Below are 18745 nucleotides of genomic sequence, written 5' to 3'. Positions count from 1 at the left end.
CTTAAAACATAAGCAAACCTCTAAGTATTTGTACAAATAGTTCGCAGCTAAAACTAGCAATCGAAATTAGATATGCATTTACGCACAATGTCAATTGGGCGATGTAATCGTTAATCGGTAATCGGAGAGCAAAGGTTTTGGTTTTTATTTTCATGTTATTAACAGATCGGTCAATGTGGCCATGGGTAATACGAGCCCATTTATCAAAATGGAAAATAAAAGAGAAAAAAGGTGGAGAATTGAATACCGTAGGACAGGCTCGAAAATTATGCGTTAATTAACATGACAGCATGTGGGGGCAGCAGCAGTGATAAAGTCGACCAGAGTTGAGAGTGGAAAGAGCTCGAAGGTTGCAGCCATCGAGATCTGGTTTATAACGCCTTCTATAAATCGACTTTGACATGTGACCCCACAGACGCTGCTGACCTTCGTAGCAGCTAACACCGGCAGCAGCCACAGCAGCAGCAGCAACAGCAATAAAATAAAAGCTGGCGCAACAACTCAAAGCTTTAATTAGGCATATCAGTGGAACAGAATATAAAAAACAGATCGATCACAACAATTGTAAATTGTAAATTGCATTTAGTGCCTATTACCTAATTCTCAATTGAAGAACAAAGGCTCATCAATTAAGTCCAAAGTACTTGAAAATAAACAAATTCCACATAAGCACTAACAATTTGCCAGATAAGGAGCAAAAAATAAAATAAAAAGCCAAGTGTTAATTCAATTTAATAGGTAGCGCTTATCAGAATGCTCAAAACTAAACGCTAATGAGTAAAGCACCGAAATTTATATGTATAACAAGCAGGAATACCTATGTCAAGAATTTCAGATTGGAATATGCCTTGTGCCAAGCCTGAAGTTTAAGATAGGGCTCGATTTCGGTTAACCCACTTTTATTAACCGTTTATTTATAGAACTGATTGATTAATCAATCATTATTCATTATTACCCAGACACGAGAATTTGAAGTTTTCAGAGTATTTTAATTTATGCATAAGTGGCAAAATCCACCCACAAAAGTGGAAAATGGGTGAAAATGTGAAGACGACAAAATTCAAAATAATGTGCAAAATAATTTTTTTTAAGACTCTTCATATAAAAAGATCGTAACGTGTTTTGAGAAATCCACACGCTTATAAGAAAAATGAGTTTACGGAGAAAAAAATTAATTGGTCGTGAAATGTTCTCTGATAGAAAAATAAAAATCAACCAATTTAAGCAAAAGAAAAACTTTAGTTTTGGTTTGTGGGTTTTAAGGTGCTGTGGCCTTAATTGTTAACTTTTTTTCGGCTTGGGCAAAATCTGGTAACATCAACTAAATCACGAGCCATTTTTAGTAATTCACCTTTGTAACATTCCAATTTAAGAATTTGAATTGAAACCCAAATCTTAGCGCGACGAGTGCCGAGATTTTAGAGTTTGCGGCGTTGCCCAATTTCATTTGTGCAACTTAACTGCACATTGCAGTGTTGCGTAGCGTTACGTTTTTAGCATTTGCTCTAATTGTCCGAGCAATGTTTACTCGGCAAATAAAACACTTTGAGCAAAGGTAAACATGAGACTTAATTTCTACAAAAAAGTAAACATAAAAAATGCAGTTTTTTTTTCTAGTTCAGCCACAGAGAGCACCTGGAGGGCGCTTGGGGCGTTGTGCCGCTAAACAAACATGACTGATAATTGCTGATAAACGTTGGGCCCAGCTTGATAGTATGTATATATATATATATATATACTGTACACTGTCGTCGATCTGCAACTGTTGACTTTAATCAAATAATAACACACTCATGTGCCGTTGCAGGCACTTCAAATCAATTGAGGCGCAGCTGTAGGTGCAATCAGAGTTCTATTTGCATAAATGGGCCAGCTGAAAGGCATCGGCATCGCGTTTCATTATTTCAACGATAAGAACCAACTTCAAGGTGCGTATACCGAACACAGTTATACTTCGAGCGGAAATCAGGCAGCTGTGAGCTGTGAGAGATTCTTGCTTACAAAGTGGCAGTAAATTAAACTCGTACCGTGTTACACATATAGAAATAAGTTAACTAGAGATAGGGGCTTATACTGTAGCACAGTAAGTGCAGTAAATAGTGGTACTGTAAATACTAAAAAGCTAACTAAATTATGATACGCTTGACTGGCCATAAACTTGTTTAACATTTAAGCCCTTTAAAGACGAGGAGATATTAAATCTCAAGTCACATCTACAGGGTACACGCATCGGGAAAACTGTCAGGCTTTACTTCGCGCAGCGGGCTTTCCACAAGGCATCTGTCAAAAGCTTACCAATACACATGAAGGTAATTTTTTACAAAGCTTTTACAGGCTCTGTATATCAGACAATCTTTTAATTGTAATTAGCATAATATTAAATACGAATCAGTCTTAGCCGAAGTGCTGATCAAATTTCTTCGAGCTTACATCCAAACAAGGCGCACACACAACGAAAGCTTTTAAGCTCCATTGTTCACTTTGTTTTATAAAAGCTCATTAAAAGGTCGATAGCGCCATTTATCCGTTTAAAGTTCACCAAAACATCTTTGCGGAAATTGCACTTACAGAACACACTCTTTTAAGCTCTGTTTCCGATCAGAGCATTTTGTAAAAAGCTCACTTGCACACATGCATGATTTGGCACTTACCTTACCTTTCATTAAGCGCGTTTATCTTGAACACATTATCTGGGCAGCCTAGTTCGCCCTACCTTTGGCTTTCTTTACCACGCACACGAACAGGCAGCTTTAACCTCAATATGAACTGTGGCTAACGCATTAAATATTAAAAACTTTACGAGGCATTTGTGTAACATGCGCTGGCGCACAACTTGACGCGTTGAGTTGTCTAGAAACACTGAGCCAGGACTTTTCCTGCCTGTGCAACAATTGATAAGGCACCGCAAATGGGAGTCAAGCGGGAGTTAGCTGTGGTTAGGATACGCTTTAGGCCAGGATATAAAAGCCATACTGAAATCCATGTGCATGCCAAAAATTCAGCTAACCCATTTCGAGAACATATAAAATGAGATGCTGTATATGCACCATTCGGCTATATGTGCAATATAGCAATATATATGTATATGTAAAGTATATAAAAGTATACTTCGTACATACATATATATATATATTTTTATAGGTCATAAGCTGTGTACTTCGTTGCACTCGTTATTATCCTTCGGGAGCCGACGCGCCCATATTAAGCAGAAAAGGCTCACAACAGCTGGTGTGCATTTAACATTGCTTTAACAGGTTCTGTTAGCTGGTAACATTTTTGTACATAATGTATCTGTATCTGTTACAGTACATGTATCTGTATCTATACCCGTTTATGTTGATTTATGTCGGTCAACATTTGTACTCAAGCATTTTGCAGCTCCTACAAAAAGACGACATGTTTTCTGTTTGTATGTATTTTATAATTAATTGTCACCCACTCTTGAAGCTAGGTCAACAGACAAATTTCAGACAGAATTGTTTGCAATTTGCTAAGGGAAAAATGTTTCTGGACTTGCTAAGAAACTGAATTTTCAATTAGTGGCAAGGATGGAAATCCTGTTGTAAATTAGACTTCTTTAAAAACAAACACCACACAAAATATATTTAAACAATAAATAAATAAAAAACAATAAACATCTAAGCTTTTAATAATCTAAATGTAATCATTTCTTATGGGAATTTATAAAGCCAAAAAACTTTTTTGGTTTTTTCATACTTTTGTCCTCCGCCAGTTCTAATCATTCATATTTTCAATTTATATATTTTTGCCTAGTCATAATTCCCATAGATAGTTAAATAATGAACAACAAAACGAAAAGAACCGCCCATGTTGGGCACTTAACGTTTTATTCGAAGTTCCATTCAGCTGGGCCATAAAAACCAGCTCTCCCCTCTTTGTCCAGCTGTGACAAATCGTAATGAAATTACCACCCAGATATGTACATATATATGTATACATATAGTCTATAGACACTAGTTGCCAGCTGGTGGCTACCTGTGGCCAAGTGACACTTGTGCAATTATTGTACAGAAAAAATAGATATATATGTTCATTGTCAGGTGGCATAGGAACCGAACCCCTCGACAGGTTGTGTTCGGCGATTCCTGGTCTCGGCCAAGAGCCAGGCGGTAGCGTGAAACGAATTGTTTTTCGGTTTTTGTTTTTATACCCTGTAACCATTTTAGCTTCAAGAGGGTAGAATTAACTAGAACCTCTGCGCCTTTAAGTATTCAAAAGGCCAAATCTTCATTGCAGAGAGTGTTAGAAATTGGAATAGAAGTTATTGTATATCATCAGGCTTTTTTATTTTTTCGATAATTTCAACTTTTGCGCCAAAATCGATAATTATCGGTTTTTAATACGGGTTTTTTGAACATACTTCGGAGAGTATAAGAACTAGATACGCCTAACTTGGTATGTAGTTTCTCTTGCAGCATACGCAAGTATATTTCACGTTTTTTGATACCTTTCACTCGCAGTCACTAAAATATCCCTGGTTTCCAAGGGTATTTCCAAGTCACGCACTTTTGAGTAAAGCAGCCTGGGCTAGAGTTTTTGTTTTTGTACTTTTGCTATGTTGCCGACATAGTCGCCATCCCAACAGGTACCAAAACAATGCCGACTATTTAGTGAAATGCTTTTGTTTCGACTGCGCCGCAACTCGTTGTCGCAGTCGTAGTCACAGTCGCAGTCGAGTCGCTTATTAGCTTACCTGTTATGCGAGGCATTTTCCATTTTTCACACGCACATGCAGACGACGAAAAACTCTCTGGCAGACTGGAAAATGAAAATGCACTTGCTTGGGATTAGTTTCAAGTCTCGAAACTCGAATCTCGCCCTCGCTTCGGCTCGGCTAGCTGTTGTAGTTGTTATTATTTTGTCTGAATGGAAACATGAACGGAAATGCCGCAGGGGGTGATTTCTTTTTACTACGCTCTTAACTGGGCTTATTGCGAGAGTGTGAGCGAGATGCAAGCTATCTCTGTCACCTGGCCATGGTCTGTCATTAGGATTTGTGTTGTTTGATTTAATGCGCTCACAATTTGGTTCACTTTTGGGTCTGGGCCATCATTTCCTATCGACTTGGGGCGCTACCGGCGTCTGCCAGAGCATCTTATTAGTTGGCTTTTGGGTTTTTATTCTATAATTAAAATGCTGGGTCTTATCTGTTCTCTCTGCTTATCATTAAAGCACGATTAGCTGCCCTGGGAAAACTGCAGCTACAGCGACTGCTGAATGGTACATTTTGTTTTATATTTATCGATTGCTTGTCAAATTAATTAATAGGTTTGTGCTTATGCTGCATTCAAAGGGAATTTAAAACGTGGCTATAAAAAAATAAAACGAGAACATATGTAAGTCTTTGAATACATTCGATATACATATGCTTTAAGCGCCTAAATTACAAATCGATAATTATCGGATTTAAGAAAATTTAGGTCATTATTAGCAAACAACAAAGATTCTCGCCGACCCGAACATGATACTGTATACTCTATGAGGTCGCAGATCCTTTCTTTCCGCCCGTTACGTGCACTTGCATGAGTGTGAAATACCCTCATCGTTGCCCATTTTCATATATATATAAAAAACAAGAACTTATGTATTATTAAATTGTGTGTGTACATTCTGATTGATAACCAGATTGTACTTTAAAGTCTGCCCAAATACATTTTTCAAAAGTTTTTATTCTATTCGATTGGCAACCTAATCAGCTCTGATAACCGTTGCACTTTCAATTACAACACAATATTTTGCAGCTGGCAACGCCGCGCTTTTAATTGTTTTTTTTTGTGTTATGGGAAAATGTGTACACACAAAACGAAACTGAAATGTTTCTTGCCACGAGGGTGTGTGTGTACACAAATATATACAAACATACATACATATGTAATTCTGATTACCTCAGGTTGTCTAGTTGGCCAAAAGCAGGCGACTGCAATGGCCCCAACAGGCATTGCAAACACTTTCGGCCAAGTCAAAATGGCCATAAAAAATGGAAAATTGCAACTTTGGAAATTATGAGACAAACAAGTTTTCGGCGCAGCACTCGGACCTGCGGTAGCTGCAGCGAGTGGGTTACGGGTAGGGAGGGGGTAAGCAGCGCCAAAATTTCACGTAGCAACTGCAATTGCGACATAACTTTGGTAGTCGCCAACGGGCCACCCTTTTCCAGTTGCTGCTGCCAGTACACTGCACTACATGGGAGCGTAACTATTATTATTTTTTATCATTAAGAAGCGGCTTCCGCCTCGGCAGCGAAACGAACTACACATAAATTGACGCACGGGGCGCGCGCAAAAATATAAAGATGGGAAAAAATATACATATAAACAAAACAGAGTCAACGGAAAAAAAGCAACAAATGCCGCTGGCTACAAACAACAACAGAGCGCGCGAAGACGTTGAGAGAAAGGGGGGACAAAAACACAAACAAAAACTGAATTGATTTCCATGTGTGGCGGAAAAATGTTTTGCTTTGGGAAATGCTTTGGATAATTGTGTAATGCGGTGGCCACCATACACGACCCCTTCTCTCCCACACACACACACACAAGCACACTGAAGAGAAACGTCTCGAGGCAGCGTTGCCAATTGTTAAAAGTTACAACAACAACAACAACGTTGCCAACTGTCAGCTGTCAACTGCACGCGGAGCGATTTATTATTGTTGTTGTGGGTGGAGCACAAAGCACAAAAAAAGGTACCACAAAACTAATTGAAAGAACTCAAGTAACAAAACACCAAAGCTGGCTAACTAATTGTACAAAAAGTCTACGTTTTTGTAAATTGCTGTGGAGTCCTAGCACGAGACGACGAAATGTTTAGAATGAATCGCAAGACACCAAACTAACTGAAAGATGAAAAAACATTACTTACAAGCTGCGACAAAAAATGAATTGGGGGATCCAAGCACGAGACGACAAGTACATTAACAGATGCTCAATGCTATAATCGCATATAAATATTTAATTATTCCAATAGTCAATCATATATTAAGGAATTTAACTGTTTTTAAAGCTCTTGTACAGCAAAAGCTGTTTGTCGGCATTTTTATTGCGTTTCGTTAGGGTCGCCTATAAACTGAACTGTGTTTGATTACATGTGGGTGTAACCCTAGACCTCTCCAAGTGCCTTTCTCCGTAGATCGACGCCCTTAGTATTATTGTCGTTATTATTGACAGCGCTGCGAAAGTCGCCCGCTCCAAAGCCAAATGAAGCATGAAGCAATGGCTTGTAATATAAGACAAGTTGTGTTTTTGCAAATAAAAAAAAAAGAAAAAAGAAAGAAAAAATGCGTCGCCCTGTCGAACAACTAGGCGGCAACCCTGCCGCAGCTGCATTCCGCAATTGCAATCAAATCAACTTTCCAATGATGCATTTTGTCTTCATCGTTCGATTATAATTTGCCATTTTTAACTTATTAGATAAAAGAAAACAAACTATCAAAAACCTGTTGGCAATGCCGATTTTGATATTGATAGTAAAAATAAATGCTCAAGCGCCTAAATTTTATTACTCACGATGGGGTAGGGGGGCAACTACGAAGGGGCTGTTCGCATGCAAAGTGAAAATGATTTGTAATAGAAAAGTGAGATGAAAACAAAAACTACACAAAAACAAATTAAACGCCGGCACTTGTCAAATACAGAACGATATTAAAATACATACAAAAAACGATTTGTCGTATTCTTCAATATTTTCTACAATTGCGCATAACGCAACAAACGGAAAAGATAAAACAAAAACTGTGCAAATAACGGGGCTATGAATATTTTAACAACCGAGTGCTCAAACACGACTGCACCTCCAGTCGAACAGAAAGAAGAAGACATGATATTAGGGATCTTATCACTGGGAATTCTTGTTGTACTCATATGTTGCTGCTATAGTTGCACCAATAAATAGCAAAAATATATATAAAAAAGCTGCCTGCCGCTCGGAATATTCCGTGTGAACGCAGTGCAAGAAGAGATAATAAATCAACGCGATATCCCACACACGGTACGACGGGCATATTATCAAAAAAACAAAAACACATTTTTGCAGCACTCACCATGCAAATATCAAAATTTAGCGATCGTCAAAGTTGTTTTTGTTGTTGATGCGGATACTGCGGCAGTTTTTTTTTTTTTCATCCAATTCGATTTTGTTGTGTGTGAGATTATTAAATAAATAAATTGAACATTTTTCAACACTCGGTCTGTATTGTTGTTGTTCGCGCTCTATGTACAAAATGGGATATATTAGAAAATATGTACATGCACACAGCACACACACACACACACACACACACACACACACACACACACACACACACACACACACACACACACACACACACACACACACACACACACACACACACACACACACAAACTCAAAGCGAGCAGCAGCAGTGAACTCAGTGGAACACAAACAAACACGTTTTAGCCGTGTTTGTGTGCACGTGTGTCTGTGTGTGTGTGTGTGTGTGTGTGTGTGTGCGATTAGAACTGTTGTTGTTGACCGTTTATGGCTGTTGCTGGTCGTTGTTGCTGCTGTTATTGTTGTTTTTCTAAACTGGTATTAGATGTGAGCGGGCTATGGAACCTAAGAAGCGCACTACAAATGCAACAATTGCTACGAATTTGTATTATTATTCACTTGAAATGGGCAACGTTTTGATTTCAGACGTGTAAAATTGCACCGACTTAAAGCGTAAAATGAAAATAAAACGGAACTCTTGACTATACACACGCACACACACACACACCCATTCACGCACGCACTCACCCATACAAACACAAACTCACACACTCAACACAACACATCAGGTGAACGCGGCGCGCTAAATATATTCCATAACTCAGTATAAAATAATTATGTTTTTTAATAAGAAGCACGTTGAAAACATTAAGCAACAATTTCTATTGCAATGGTGTGAGTTTTCCGGAAAATATTATTAATACTTCAAAAAAACATGACGCCTTTGCTTCTTACATTTATATTCATAGACACATTTTTAAATTGTTGTTGTGTATCAACAATTTCCAAAATTGGATCACTTTTTTAAGAAACTTCGCAAACCGCACTACCGACGGACCCGACCGCACGCTCCAACAATAAATTTTACAATAACAAACCAGCAACATATTGCTGTTAACCGGTAGCATAACAGCCGGGTAACATAATATTTTCTGTTCATTTAACAGTAACCTTTTCAGACTGTTATTAACAGTCGAAAACAGCCGTTACTCACTAAGAAGAGACAAATAAATTGAAAGGACCTAAATAAATATTGTTAAAAACAAGTTAATGGCAATAATTTGTTTTAGCTAAACACTGTTTTAGCAGGGAACTAACAATTAAGTGAAGTCGCGAGCAAAACGCGTACATTGCATGGAAAACCGCGCAGAAAACGCATGCGTTTTAGCATTTCTTATAGTTAACATATTGTTATGGATGTTATGTTACAAATTGATGTTATACTCAAAAGGAGCTGTTGACAACTCAAATAGCTCTTAGTCTGTTAGATAACATAATGCTGCTGGCTGCTACAAAACTGGGCGCTTAATTTAAGGCTACCAATATTCAATGCTCTTTATTTCATATTTATTTATTTTGTTAATAATGTTTTAACTATGCCCATTATTTAATAAGCTATGTGGTCTAGCAGAGATTACTCATGAATATCAACAAATTCTTTGGAAATCGTAACAATATATAAACGTAGGTGTACTAGCAGAGATTGCAGAATAATATCAATGAATTAAATGGAAAGTCTTATAGTATATAAGCAATATGATCTGCTTCAGTGCACTTGTCTATTATTCCTTGAGTGCACGCAAATCAGGATACAAAGCGCCCGCACTTATATATTGAGATTCCGGTTTACGCAAATCACGTTTATAATCGACGATAACCGCTTCGCCCGTTTTCTTGACCAACTTCTTGGCCAGACCCTTTGGCGTTATATAGTTGACATTTTGGCTAATGATAAAGGCATTTCCCACCGTATCAAATGTGCCGCAAGCCAAAGTGCCAGCGGAGGCGCCGTATCTATAAGAAAATCTCCATTAATAAAGGATCATTCGGAAGCGTATGCCATAATTTACTTGTGCTCAATTATTTTGACGGAATTCTCGCTCAGGCTGTTGCCCAATATCTTGGCCGATGTTTCGAGGCCATCGAACACCGTGGAGAAACCCTCCACGGCGCCGGCGGCAATTGTCATGGCACCTTCCATGGCGCTATTAGCCTGACTGCTGTCATAGCCGAAGCCCTTCTGCAACAGTCGTGAGCCCTGGGTCTGGACATGTGGTGCCAGAAAGCCGCCCACTGCCATGGCGGCTGTGCCCACCTTGCCGGCTATCCAGCCGGTCATGCCGGCTGCAGTGTGCGTCACCTTTTGCGCCACCTCGACGCCCGTCTGCACCGAGCTGGGAACTTGAGTCTGTCCATCGGGTGCAGCAGGCGTCATTTTGGATATTAGATATGGCGTAGTTTTCATCATGAGTCCACCGGTTTTCTCGGCGCCTTTGACCAGATTGCGCGCTATGAAATCCGCTGCGCATACAATGTGCTTGGACACCTGCTCCGAGCTGGTTGCCTGCTCAGGCTGTGCCTCAGCACGTCGTGTGCACGGCGATTGCAGTTGCTCCACAGTGTCCGCCAGCACGGCCTCGAGCAGATCCAAAAAGAACTGCTGTAAATCGGCCATTTGCTCCTCCTCAGTCTCGCCGGCGCTCGTGCTGAGCGGACGCTGTGAACGCACCAGCATAATGCCAAAGGCATTGCCCGGCTGCGCTGATTCCATGTCCGGCAAAATGAAGGCGCCGTACTCGGTGCGATAGCAATTGGATACATTGGGTATGAGAGGATATAGCCAGATCGGCATGCCCACCTCTGTGGACTGTTCCGGCTGCGGCATATCGCACTGTATAAAGTAAATGCCATTCAAATATTTCCATTTGCCGCCCACGGTGCACATAATCAGTGACATTTTGGTGCTGCCAGTCAGCGTGGCCACCTGGCCACTAGCCTCGATTCTGTACAGCTTCACCTGCGCCTGGAAGAGCTCATCCAGCTGAGCTTGCGCATCTCGACAGGCCAGCAGTTCACGCAGCCCAGCGGCCAGCTCCTTGTAGGTCTTCGGTCTGCCAGTGGCATTTGCTATATCGTAGAATGTATTCGGATTCTCTGCGAGCAGTGGTCGGGATTGGCCACGCTTGCTCGGCGACTGCCCATCTGGCTGTTCCACCTCCTGCGCCTCCATCCCGCTCTCATCAATGGGCGACTGCTTGTCGCGCAGCACTTTGAGGCGATAGCTGATCTCCGTCTTGGCGCTCTTCAACTTTTGTATTATCGCACAGGCATCGTTCCATTGCGTCTGCACCACATCGATCTCATCCGGCAGGCCGACGGGTATGGCAAACGTCTCCTCAATCATTTGCAGCGCCTGCTCATAGGCGCCGAGTGCCGCCTCCGCAGACTCGGCCTCCTCGTAACTTATGGCTTGGTCCACCTGCGCCATGGCCGCCTTGTAGGAGAGCTTGATGCGCTCGTAGGCCTCCAGGAATTCCGTTTCCGTTGACATGACGCTGAGAAACTGTAGTTAATCAACTCTAGTAATTATCACAAATAAATTGAAAATATTCCTAAGGCATTTGTACAGTGGTCGCTCGTTAATCAAAACTATTAGTTCGAAGAAGCGGAACTTTGCATAGAAATATATTTCAACTGTGTCATATGTTTGCAAGGGTATCTAATATTCGGCACACAATCGGAAATCGGAATTTTTACAACTTCTGAATTATCGAACGACCACTGTACTTGCATTCTTTTTTAACCAACTTCTTGATAGAGCTCGCGCGCCATGTTGGATGCTGTGCGAATAACAAACTAAAACTGAGCTAATGAAAACAGCTAAAAGGGATTTAAATGCGTCACAAATTGACAAAGCTGAATGTTTGCCAATTTGTCTGACGTTCACAAATTGCATTACATATAATTTGCTTGCATGATGGCGTCTGTATCAGTGCCCCCCCCCGCCCCATCCCTCTATACCACTTGTTGAACTCAACTTACTTACATATACTTTAATCACGTCCTGTTTGCTCTCTACGGAGAGAGAGAGAGAGAGAGAGAGAGAGAGAGGGATTGTGAGAGCAACCGGGGGTAGACGGATGCTGACTAATCGCCGAGTTGTTTTGCGGTCTTCGCAGACTTTGCACTTGCACAATTCTTGAGCTAAAAATATTGAGACACGTATCTTGTACTTTGATTTCACAATTTGTATTGCTCACCTTATCTACGCGTATTGCCATTTCATGCAGCTGCTACTATATTTCCCAATCGGTTGTGCTAATGACATCGTTATGTACGAATAAGAAGTTCGAGAACAAAAAATCGAATGCTCCGTGCAGCGCTTGCGTTTCTGTTTGTGTTTTGATTCTTGTTGTTGCTTCTGCCGCAACAGCTGTTACACGTTCCAGCATGCTGTACAGCAGCGGTCGACGACGTAGGACAGTCTGTCGTACCGTAGCATAAAGCTTTGTCGAACGAAGCTGTACAAGTTGATTACCAATTCGAAAATTATGCAATTATATATTTTAATAGATCTAGTTTAAAAAACAAAATCGTCATTGAGAAATTTAGGCATAAGCCTTATTCAAATATATTTATGCCTTCGTAAAGACCAATTTGTTGTATTGGGCCCAACTTAAAACTCTGGAAGTTAAATTTTTGAAAGTTTTACCAATTGGAATCATTTAAATTATATTTCAAATACTTTTCTTTCGTTTTTTGTTTTATTTTTTTAAAAATACAGTTTTAAATGTTAAATTTTACACATTTCGTTCGTTTCGGATTACTTTCACATGCTTCAAAGGGGGCAGGGGCTGGCGAAAGGAGATGGCCGTATAAATATATATATATATATATTTATATAACATATGAAAACGTTTTCAGTTTGTATAACGAAAATAATCTACTGGAATTTGATGAACAATTTGCAATTCAACATGTCAAATTCTAACGAGATGCAGACTTTTGCTTGGTTTTCCTTCCAAAGACATTCCCTTGCGGGAACGGGAGACGAGTTTCGATTGAAATCACAATGTATATTTTATATAGTAATGTATATATAGATTAAGCACATACATCTCATTTTGTATATATAATTGATGTATATATATTTGTATACATATATATATATATACATATATGTTTTTAACGTATTTATAACGCATTTGCGAATTTTCTCACAAAAATGTGACAATAACGGAAAGAAAGCTTTTCTGCTTTTTCTATACTTTTCAGCTTACATTTTCATTGCTTGAATTTAAGTATGTATGTAAATCCTACAATTGTTTTTTTTTTTTTTTTATTACATTTTTTCATGCGTAGAGCCGTGCTAGAAGCTGGTGAAAGAGCTGGTAAATGGATGAAGCCCCGAGGCTTAGGTAGACGGCGCAGCGGCCAGCTCCCGATAGGCGTCCTGCAATGCCTGCTGCTGCTCGGGACTTAATATGCTCGCGCAGGCCTGCATGACGTCTGGGTTGGACTCAATCTGCTTGACAATGGTTAGCATGCGGGTACCGGGTGCACTCTTTGCCTCCAAAACATTTGTGCAGAACGTGTCCGCGATGATGGAAACGATGCGTGGCAGATTACAATTGTTGGCGCCCAAAATCGCTGGATGATTGGCCTCAATCAGATCGCAGAGGTAGCCATAGATGTGGGCGGCTTCTTCGGGATCTTCGGAGGTGGGCAACCACGAGAACCAAACGCTAATAAGCTCATCCAGATTGGTTAATGCCGACTTGTTGTATTTAAGTATCTTGGCAAAAGCCGATATGGCATTCTCCGTCGCATTTATGTTCTCAATTTCGCGTGCCCTCGGATCGTTGATGACCTGCACCAGCAGCGGAATGATCTGAGCGCATGTATGGGCAAACTGATCGCCAGCAAACTGGCCCAAAACCCCACAGCCGTAGGCAGCCGCCTGGCGCACATCCGGCGACTTGTCCAGCACATACTGCAGCAGTGCAGGCGTAAAGATTTGCTGATACGGCGAGCAAGCGGGACCACAGAATTCTAAAGGACGGATAGAAAAGCGATTGAGCATGAGTTAAGGATCGGCTGTAGTAATTGATATGGATAACTCACCGATTAAATCATCGAATACGCAAACGCCCCACTGGCGATCGGCAAATGGACGATTGGGATCCAACAGTTTGACAAAGTGCGGTGCCACCTGATCGAAGGCGGGCAAAAATTGCGCCTTGTTGGTTAGGAAGAGTGCGTGTATGATGTCCACCACCTTCGACAGTATATAGATATCTGTATCATCCTGTTCGGCCAGCTCTTCCTCAACACCGTCATCGTAATCCTCCTCCGTGCGGGCAGCCAAACGCTTGTCGGCCCGCTCGAAATGCTCCAGCACATACTTGTTGATTATCTCGAGCACCTGCTTCATGGCCTCCTCGTTAAGGCAATTGGGTCCCAGGGTCTCAATACATTTGGCCAGCGAGTTGAGCAGCTCGGACTGAACATCCGGTTCCGGTTCGGTATTGATCACCTTGATCAGTTCGGGGCAAATGTAGAGCCACATGCCCTCCAAATAGTTCGGACCCTTGATCTTGGCGCAGTCGAGCAAATATGGCAAAGATTCGGCAGCAGCCGAGCGCACCCCATCATGGAAGTAAAACTTGAGCAACGGCAACATTAGACGCACCACCTCCTCGGCGTATTCGGCGAAGCCCTCCTTCAGTTCGCGTGCATAGCACACGAGCATTTCACAGGCGGATGCCTTGTCCTCCATGCCTGCGGTGCGTATGGCAAAGTTCTGCTGTTCGCCCAGTGTAATGAACGACCATTCGACATCGCCCTCAATGTCCTCGACCTCATCGTTGTCCAGCAGCGCCACCTCGGGCTTCATGGCAGCGGTGCGCATAACTGGACCCATAACCAGCGGCAAATACTGCTCGAATTGCTTGCCCAAAATCTTGCACATGCGCGCCCATGCGGTTATCAGATACGATGTCTGCGGATCATCATCGGGCAGATCACCCTCGGTATGGGTTTTCAACAGCATGTCCATTACCTCACCGGCATCATTAATGAACTTCTCACGACCCACGGCCAGGCCGATCAGACTCACGCACTCAATTGTCTTGCCGCGCAGCATGCGCAAATCCTCTGAGTTGGCATTCTGTATGATGAACTTCAGGCAGGGCATCAGGCGGTCGTAGTAGGCGACAAACTCATGCTCGCACGTATCTGCGACGGAGGCAATCGTGGTGACCACCTGCTCCAGCACCAGCTTGTTGCCCTTCTCGACTAGCTCCTTGAACTTGGAATTGAGAATGGTCTCCAGCTTGGCCATGATTGCATCCAAATAGCGTGTCAATATGTTCTTGGGGCAGTCCTCACTGAAATTGACCAAAGCAGCGCCGGCGTGCGCCTGCACACGCGGATTTTGCTCATCATCTAGCAGCAGCAGCAAGCCAGGCACCACCTGTATGTAGGGAAAACATGTTAAAGAGTATATTCAAGACATTGCCAAGCGGGGTCAGCAGCATTCACCTGTTCATGGAACTTCTTCTCAAATGTGGGCGCAAAGTCCGTGGACATTTGACCAATTGCATTGCAGGCGGCGTAACGTACGCGTGGATTAGGATCGCGCAGATAGTTGAGCACACCGGACATGACTTGATCAAGTATGGCCTCCATTTGCTTGTGACAGCCCTCACCAATGGCCGAGATGGCCATTAGAGCGGCAAAGCGATGCTTCCAGTCCGTATGGTTCAGCATGCCTGGCAGCGCGTTCATGACATGGGGTAGGACCGTTTTGCCGCCCAGTCCGCAGGCCAAGCGATCCAGGGATGATTCGGCAATTACATTGTTGTCGCTGTGATCATCCTCATTGATGACATCGGCCGTCGCCCAATCCTCATCCTCATCCAGATCGGTCATCATTTGCAGAACGAGCGGAATGAGTGCAATAATATATTTCTCTGCACGCTTGCGCACCATGGCGGGCGCGTTCTCCGCCAAAGAGACCATAACCTCAAGGACCAGATGACGCCAGCTATCCTCAAAGTCCTGTGAGCTGAACACCTTCATGCACATCTCGAAAATGTACTCCACCTGTGGCCGCAAGTACGTCGGGCAGTTCTCGGTCATGTCGATGAGCAGCTTGAGCAAGCTTTGATCGTCCTGGCCCTCAATCGTTTCGCCCGTGATGACAATCATGCGCGGCAGAAGATCCGCAAAATGCTTGTATATGGTCACCTCCTTCTCCTTGTCGTGGTAGAGTATAAAGGCGCCAATGGCGCGCACCGCCTGTACGCGCACCTCAGCATCGGTGTTCTCCATGCTCTTGGCCAACATCTGTTTGATCAGCTCGATATACTGCGTCTCCTGATTGCCAAAGATCGATGGTACGCTGCTGAAGATTCGCAGTGCCGACTCCTGCAGCTGCGGCGTTGGTGAATTGGCGCATTGGAACAGAAACTGCAGAATGTCCGGCCACTGATTGTTGCCGTCCTCATCGATCAGATTGCGCGCCACCTCGGCAATTACCTCGCAGATTTTGCGTCGCAATTGAGGCGTCACATCCTGTTGCACGGCCATCAGGATCTGCTGCAGCAGCTGATTTTTCGAGTCAACGGGCAGCTGCAATGAATCAAGATCTCCCGATGTTAATAAGCTGATCAATTTTAAAAGTGCAATACTATTCGTTTTACCTCCTTGTAGAATTCCATAAACTCGGATGTGAAAAGGCGGCGCAGCAACACGGCGGCCATTTGGCGCGCCTCCTCCGATTGTTGGCCATTGTGAATGTTGCCCAACAGGTGTGTTACCTTTACCTCTCGCGATAGATTGTTATACGTTTCCTTGGGGTCAGATAAAGAAATAGAGGGATCAAGAAATGGTTAACAATTTAGAGTTCTCCACAAGAAACCCCAATTTGGAATCCCATTTATAATTAACTTCAGCCTAATTTTTGCTGTTATTTTTTGAGCAGTTTTTTAATTTTTATCATTTTTTGGAGTCTTTTAATTTATTTTTATTTGAGCTTCGATAATATTTTTAAAGTCCAATAGCATCGCTTGTATTTAACATAATTTTGTTCAAATAACTATAAATTTTGATTATAAAATTATAGTTTTTAAGACCTTTTATGTTTAAATTCAGTTTTCGTATAGTCTTTGAAATCCGATTGAAATAAATAAATTTCATATAATTAAAACTACCCGTAAAACCGAGGATTTCTACTTAATCGGACATCATTTTTATTAACAGAAGCTTTTTTGAATTTTCAAATTATAATTCAGATATTTTTAAGCATAAAATGTTATTTAACATGGATTAAATATCAAAATGTCGATTTCCTCTTAGGGTTGTCACCTAAAAAGAGTCTCTCTTTACCCACTCTCTCTTCCAATTAGTTCCTTATGTGTATTAACAGGGGAATTTGAAATTTCAAATATATTATACTGGAATTCCTTAGCATAAAATGTTATTTAACATTGGTTGCAACTAACACACGATGATTGTAACCAGAGTGTTGCCACCTTATTTATCTCTCTTCTGCATTAAGATTAGAATATTTTCATTTGAGGAAAATCGAAACTTCACAAGTACTTAAACATACAACAAACATGTAATATAATGGGCAGTAGTTTATGTATATTATTGTGGCATATCTGATATGTGTTTCTAAAATGAATCCTGCCAGCAATGCAGACCCCAATTTCTAGCTGTGCAGTTCTTAGGCTTCGTGCCTGTTTGAAAAGTCAAATTACATCGACTGTATATGTTGTGCGTATGCATGTATGTGTATAGACTAACAGTTGCAGTACAAGGCAGCGCGTGGCGTGGGCGGCGCCAAGGTCAACAGCTGAAATGCGTGTGGACTGTCGGCTCAATCGGGCCATTTAATAATTCTACAAATAAAACAGATTGCATTTCAGACCATGCGTCATCATAAGCAATAATAAACATTTTTGCACCTGCGCTTTGTTTCCGTTTTGCAAGCGTGTAACAATTGTGCGTGCTTGTGTGCGAATTTCATTTTAAGGCGCTGTCAGCCCAAAAAAAATATACATATTATATATTATAGCTCCATACGAATTGTACAAATTGTCTTTCCGCTTTGTGCGAAGCACACGCACACACACACACACACATATACATATACAGTCAGCAGTTGCACACACACGCGAACATGCGAATGTCGTAGCGAAAAGGAAAGCAAAAACACGTTTTGTGGGCTTTGAGATAGAATGCACGATGATTATGATTCAGGGAATCTTATACTAAATGTTTCTATTAATTACGTTTGATAGATAAAGCATTGCAACTGCTGGTTGGCTAGCCGAATTTTAGCATTATACTAGATGCAGCCACATTTTAATATTGCGCAGTTGTCTGGCGAAATTTGGCACTTTTGGCCCTTGTTTCTAGTAGGACTCACCTCGGCCTGTTTGCGGACTTCATTGTCCATGGAGAGCAAGGAGCTCAGGAGCTGTTGAAACTGTGCCTGGTCTGCAGCCATTTTGATTTGCAGTTTTCACACGGTTAAGCACGTTATGGAAAACACACAATTTTCACAATCTTCACGCGACGAAGCCGCTTAAAAAAGAGCAGAACAATAGAAAACGCGATGCCGGGTTGCCAAAATTTCAAAGTTTTTTATAGTGGGTGTATATTATTGCTGCAAACACTAGAAATACACTTTAACCTTATCACA

At 41.7% G+C, this 18745-nt stretch overlaps 3 protein-coding genes across 9 annotated transcripts in view; all 3 read right to left on the bottom strand.

The window, feature by feature from the left end:
- Positions 1-9216, bottom strand: part of LOC115765791 (dual specificity protein kinase splA) — a 76914-nt gene extending 67698 nt beyond the window's left edge. For 2 of the 3 annotated variants that reach the window (XM_030709476.1, XM_030709481.1), the window contains exon 1: positions 8060-8100. The gene's annotated coding sequence lies outside the window, so the exon portion shown is untranslated. Of the gene's footprint in view, positions 1-8059; positions 8101-8985 lie in introns of those variants that run through there. The other variant, XM_030709477.1, reaches the window with a different exon arrangement.
- A 376-nt stretch (positions 9217-9592) lies between these two features.
- On the bottom strand, positions 9593-12434 carry LOC115765717 (protein spartin). 5 transcript variants are annotated; one of them, XM_030709380.1, is made up of 4 exons: positions 12291-12434; positions 12073-12234; positions 10101-11593; positions 9594-10044 (listed from the first exon to the last, which is right to left on the bottom strand). In XM_030709380.1, the coding sequence occupies exons 3-4, from the start codon at positions 11579-11581 to the stop codon at positions 9813-9815; spliced, it is 1713 nt and encodes a 570-aa protein (XP_030565240.1). In that variant the 5' UTR covers positions 11582-11593; positions 12073-12234; positions 12291-12434; the 3' UTR covers positions 9594-9812. The 5 variants fall into 5 exon arrangements, with proteins under 5 accessions (XP_030565238.1, XP_030565240.1, XP_030565239.1 ...); XM_030709379.1 differs by having other exon boundaries at positions 12077-12234; XM_030709382.1 differs by having other exon boundaries at positions 10101-11585; positions 12077-12234.
- A 351-nt stretch (positions 12435-12785) lies between these two features.
- LOC115765766 (importin-5) lies at positions 12786-18639 on the bottom strand. Its single transcript, XM_030709432.1, has 5 exons — positions 18470-18639; positions 16737-16886; positions 15574-16665; positions 14155-15505; positions 12786-14082 (listed from the first exon to the last, which is right to left on the bottom strand). The coding sequence occupies exons 1-5, from the start codon at positions 18548-18550 to the stop codon at positions 13445-13447; spliced, it is 3312 nt and encodes a 1103-aa protein (XP_030565292.1). The 5' UTR covers positions 18551-18639; the 3' UTR covers positions 12786-13444.
- Between the last annotated feature and the right edge of the window lie 106 nt (positions 18640-18745).

The sequence above is a fragment of the Drosophila novamexicana genome, unplaced genomic scaffold, assembly GCF_003285875.2.
Source record: "Drosophila novamexicana strain 15010-1031.04,08,12 unplaced genomic scaffold, DnovRS2.1 tig00000986-arrow-arrow-pilon, whole genome shotgun sequence".
NCBI lineage: Eukaryota > Metazoa > Arthropoda > Insecta > Diptera > Drosophilidae > Drosophila > Drosophila novamexicana.
The sequence above is the reverse complement of the archived record's forward strand: the minus strand, read 5'-3'. Positions and strand labels throughout refer to the sequence as shown.

Excerpts from the sequence above, each read along its gene's own strand:
- LOC115765717 (XM_030709378.1), bottom strand. The coding sequence starts at position 11,862 with ATGGCGCGCGAGCTCTATCAAGAA. Across the intron at positions 11,594-11,838 it reads CGCGCGAGCTCTATCAAGAA|TTTCTCAGCGTCATGTCAAC; the intron begins GTTGGTTAAAAA and ends GATTAACTACAG. Across the intron at positions 10,045-10,100 it reads GTCAAAATAATTGAGCACAA|ATACGGCGCCTCCGCTGGCA; the intron begins GTAAATTATGGC and ends ATTTTCTTATAG.
- LOC115765766 (XM_030709432.1), bottom strand. The coding sequence starts at position 18,550 with ATGGCTGCAGACCAGGCACAGTTTCAACAGCTCCTGAGCTCCTTGCTC. Across the intron at positions 15,506-15,573 it reads AGAAGAAGTTCCATGAACAG|GTGGTGCCTGGCTTGCTGCT; the intron begins GTGAATGCTGCT and ends CCCTACATACAG. Across the intron at positions 14,083-14,154 it reads CGTATTCGATGATTTAATCG|AATTCTGTGGTCCCGCTTGC; the intron begins GTGAGTTATCCA and ends TCCGTCCTTTAG.